The sequence below is a fragment of the Oncorhynchus keta genome, chromosome 17 (genome assembly GCF_023373465.1).
Source record: "Oncorhynchus keta strain PuntledgeMale-10-30-2019 chromosome 17, Oket_V2, whole genome shotgun sequence".
In the NCBI taxonomy this organism is placed as follows: domain Eukaryota; kingdom Metazoa; phylum Chordata; class Actinopteri; order Salmoniformes; family Salmonidae; genus Oncorhynchus; species Oncorhynchus keta.
In genome coordinates this window covers 51,232,380-51,236,459 of record NC_068437.1, presented here as the reverse complement: position 1 = coordinate 51,236,459, position 4,080 = coordinate 51,232,380, and the positions used below count along the sequence as shown (strand labels likewise).

At 42.5% G+C, this 4,080-nt stretch overlaps 1 protein-coding gene across 1 annotated transcript; it reads left to right on the top strand.

The window, feature by feature from the left end:
- The first annotated feature begins 276 nt into the window (after positions 1-276).
- Positions 277-4,080, top strand: LOC118395994 (shaker-related potassium channel tsha2). Its single transcript, XM_035790125.2, has 2 exons — positions 277-2,860; positions 3,449-4,080. The coding sequence occupies exon 1, from the start codon at positions 1,366-1,368 to the stop codon at positions 2,815-2,817; it is 1,452 nt and encodes a 483-aa protein (XP_035646018.1). The 5' UTR covers positions 277-1,365; the 3' UTR covers positions 2,818-2,860; positions 3,449-4,080.

The window sequence follows — 4,080 nt, the reverse complement described above, 5'->3', positions numbered from 1 at the left end:
TGTCATTCAACCTTTCTCACTCTCTCTCTCACCTCTCTTACAAACCACTAACGAGCAGTTTCAGGCCTACTGTTACGGAAGCAACAGGACCTGAGGGGAGGTTACATTATAATTGGGGTGAGTGTACACGTAGCTGTTTTTTTACACCCTAGTCTCTCTGGGACCCCAAATGCTAGGTCACATTTCTGCGAGAGGCCCCCTGTTCCAAGTTGTAAAATGGAACCCTTTAAGGGGGGGGAATAAGGGGGGTATTGGCTGAGGTTTCCTGAAGACGTTATCCACTGTGGGTGCTCAGGTGTCAGTCAAGCTAGCAGTTTCCACTGGCCCGGTCCAGGAGGGCCCCTGGTTGGATATGTGAAGCTGGTGCTTTACACTCTGGTTTCTGCTTTAGTTTAGAGCTCCTAGTCATCTGCTTTAGTTTAGAGCTCCTAGTTATCTGCTTTAGTTTAGAGCTCCTAGTCATCTGCTTTAGTTTAGAGCTCCTAGTTATCTGCTTTAGTTTAGAGCTCCTAGTAATCTGCTTTAGTTTAGAGCTCCTTGTAATCTGCTTTAGTTTAGAGCTCCTAGTCATCTGCTTTAGTTTAGAGCTCCTAGTAATCTGCTTTAGTTTAGAGCTCCTTGTAATCTGCTTTAGTTTAGAGCTCCTAGTCATCTGCTTTAGTTTAGAGCTCCTAGTAATCTGCTTTAGTTTAGAGCTCCTAGTAATCTGCTTTAGTTTAGAGCTCCTAGTAATCTGCTTTAGTTTAGAGCTCCTAGTAATCTGCTTTAGTTTAGAGCTCCTAGTAATCTGCTTTAGAACCCTTGTGGTTATTTCAGATTGGTAACAAATATTCAAAATGCAACAGGAAAAAAATACCTTGTAAAATCTACAGAGTTATGATGTTTTTTTGTAAGCAGGGGCTAAAGGACACTTGGACAGTCCTTAAAAAAAATGATGGCTGTGATTTGTTTCTCTGAAATATGATACTAGAGAACTGGTCAACACTGCAAGTACAGAGTTGAGGAAACTTTAAGAAGTGTAATAGGTGTTTACTAGTTGAGTTAGATTTAACAACATGTCACAGGGAGAGCAGTGAGTGAGCAGGGGACAGTGCAGCAAGTGTCATCACGTCAGTCAACCTGGGGAGGGCATCTGGTAGTTTAAAATGGTGTGAATATGATCAGCATCAGTGTAGACAGCCAACGGTAGCAAGTAGACTGCCTGGATTAGATTTCAGTACCTTCTGCAACTAAAACAAGTGTATGCATTTAAATGGAGGAAACCATCAAGAAGCTAACTTTTCCTGGGCAGTAAAAAACTACCGAGAAAGTGATAGTTGGGGCCGTGGAGGTGAGTGAAGCCCTTACCCTTGAGAGGGGTAAAAGATGACTGTTGTGTCCTGTGAGATCCAGGACGAGACTGTGGTAGTTTCTCCCCTCTACCAAGATGATTGCGACGTGGAGCGGGGCGATCAGGAGTGCAGCGAGAGGGTCGTCATCAACATCTCGGGACTGCGCTTCGAAACTCAACTGAGGACCCTCTCGCGCTTTCCCACCACGCTCTTGGGAGACCCACGTAAAAGGATGCGCTTTTTCGATCCGTTGAGAAATGAGTACTTTTTTGACAGGAATAGACCCAGCTTTGATGCCATCCTCTATTATTACCAGTCTGGAGGAAAGCTTAGGAGACCTGTCAACGTTACCATGGACATTTTCATGGAAGAAATGACATTTTATGAAATCGAAGAGGAAGCAATTGATATGTTTAAAGAAGATGAAGGTATGATCATAGAGGTGGAACGTGCGATGCCTGACAACGAGTTTCAGCGCCAGTTGTGGCTGTTGTTTGAGTACCCGGAGAGCTCAGGGCCTGCCCGGATGATCGCTGTCGTATCAGTCAGTGTGATTGTAATATCCATTGTGATCTTCTGTCTAGAGACTTTACCACAGTTCAGGGAAGATACCAGCGCAAACCTACCATTAAGTAATCACCATACCACGAATGGGACTACTCTCCATAAAAAACCCAATCTATTCACAGATCCGTTTTTTATGGTGGAGACACTTTGCATCGTGTGGTTTTCCTTTGAGTTTCTCGTGAGGTTTTTATCTTGCCCGAGCAAACCGGCTTTTTTCAAAAACGCAATGAACTCCATCGATATCTTAGCGATAGCACCTTATTTCATCACCCTTGGTTTTGAACTAGCAGAGCAACAGGAAGCAGGAAGCGAGCAGGCCATGTCGTTAGCCATACTCAGAGTCATCCGTTTGGTTCGAGTGTTCAGGATCTTTAAACTTTCCAGGCACTCCAAGGGTCTCCAAATCCTGGGTCAGACACTCCACGCCAGCATCAGCGAACTCGCGCTTTTGATATTCTTTCTTCTCATAGGGGTTATTCTGTTCTCCAGCGCAGTTTACTTTGCAGAGGCAGACGACCCTGAATCGGGATTCTCAAGTATCCCCGCCGCGTTCTGGTGGGCGGTGGTGTCCATGACTACGGTTGGATATGGAGACATGTGCCCGGTTACTATTGGTGGCAAAATAGTGGGATCTATGTGTGCCATCGCAGGAGTGCTGACCATAGCCCTGCCTGTCCCTGTTATCGTGTCCAATTTTAACTACTTTTATCACAGAGAGCGTAATGACGAGGAAACCTCTGTGTATACCCACGTGACTTGTGGTCAACAGAACGCTTCATTCGGAGAATTCAAATCGACCAGCGACAGCAGACAGTCCCTCACCAAATCAGAGTACACGGAAGAGGATTCTTGCGAGACTATCATATTAACAAACTTCAACCCATTTGAACATTACACTGGCAAGCTGACAGATGTATGAAAAACAAGCATCGGCCTAGTTGAGCAGGGAATAAACAGTCTCGGTGAGTAGCCCCTGAGTACTTTATTACGCGCGCTTTTACGCGCGTAATAATAGTTGGCATGTAGTTGGCATGTAAATCTTCAAATATGTTGAATTAATTTGTTGGATGCCTACAGTAGGTTTATAGCTTCGTTACAGTAATGTCAGGTCAGTGCCAGCTCTATGTGCATGTTTGAATAATTGCGCGCGTTTTTACTCACGCTATTACTCAGTGTTTGTTGTCATATGATCTTCAAAAAACAGGAATTAATTTGTTTGACACCTTCAGTAGGCCTACAGCTTTACCCCCACAACAATTTTTAGAACTGGGTTTCTTTTGCATAGCCTATAGAATTTCTGAACTCGGAGCGCCACTGTGTGGTTGAAACGCAGTCGTGCAGCAGACGCTTCTAAGGCAAAAAAAATCTAACCGCTATTTCGGTTATCTGAACAGTGTGCAAGAAATTGCTGATAATCAAAAGTGTGTGTGTGTGTATTATTTACACATGACTATACATAGATTGTCACTAACAAGCTTGTTAGGAACATTCTGGATTGAATTGATGGAATATAACCGCATGAAAAAGCATTCTCTTCTTTCTACTTGCAGAGTACAAGATCAAAGACCCTTGCCTTTCTGCTACACTTGAAAGAAAATGCAAGCAATTCCATATATATCTGTAACTGGAAAAGTCAAGATAGTGATCAAATGTCACACACTTGTCCCATGAACTACTGGCCAGTAATGTGAGATGACAGGTGCTGCTGCAGCATCCAATGGAGAGCCCCTTGAACAAACTACCAATCTGAATGTTCAATGAACCTTTCAATGTACTTTGCAATGTATTCAATGAACTGAAATGACTACTGTGTAGATATCCTGTAATGTATGGTTGTAAATATGCCCTTTTTTTAATGCTATCCTTATGTTCTCAGCTCAGAATCGAAATGTAAACATGCCTTGCTCTGTGTGCCTTTGTGGAAAGTTTTGAAGGAACTACTTGTGTCGTCCTTTATTTTATATAACTATTTATTGTACACAAATTCAAATTTAGCTGTAAATGGTCCTTGGGAAGGAATCACTGGTGTTAAAACAACTTGCCCATAGGAATTTGAATGATGTCTGCATGTAAAGAGAAATCAATAGTTCTCTAAAATGTTAATGAAAGGTCTATTTCTATTTTTCTAAGATTGTAAAATTGTATGTGAACTTTTAAAACTATATTTTTTAAATAAATAAAT

Coding starts and splice junctions, on each gene's coding strand:
- LOC118395994 (XM_035790125.2), top strand. CDS start 1,366: ATGACTGTTGTGTCCTGTGAGATCCAGGACGAGACTGTGGTAGTTTCT.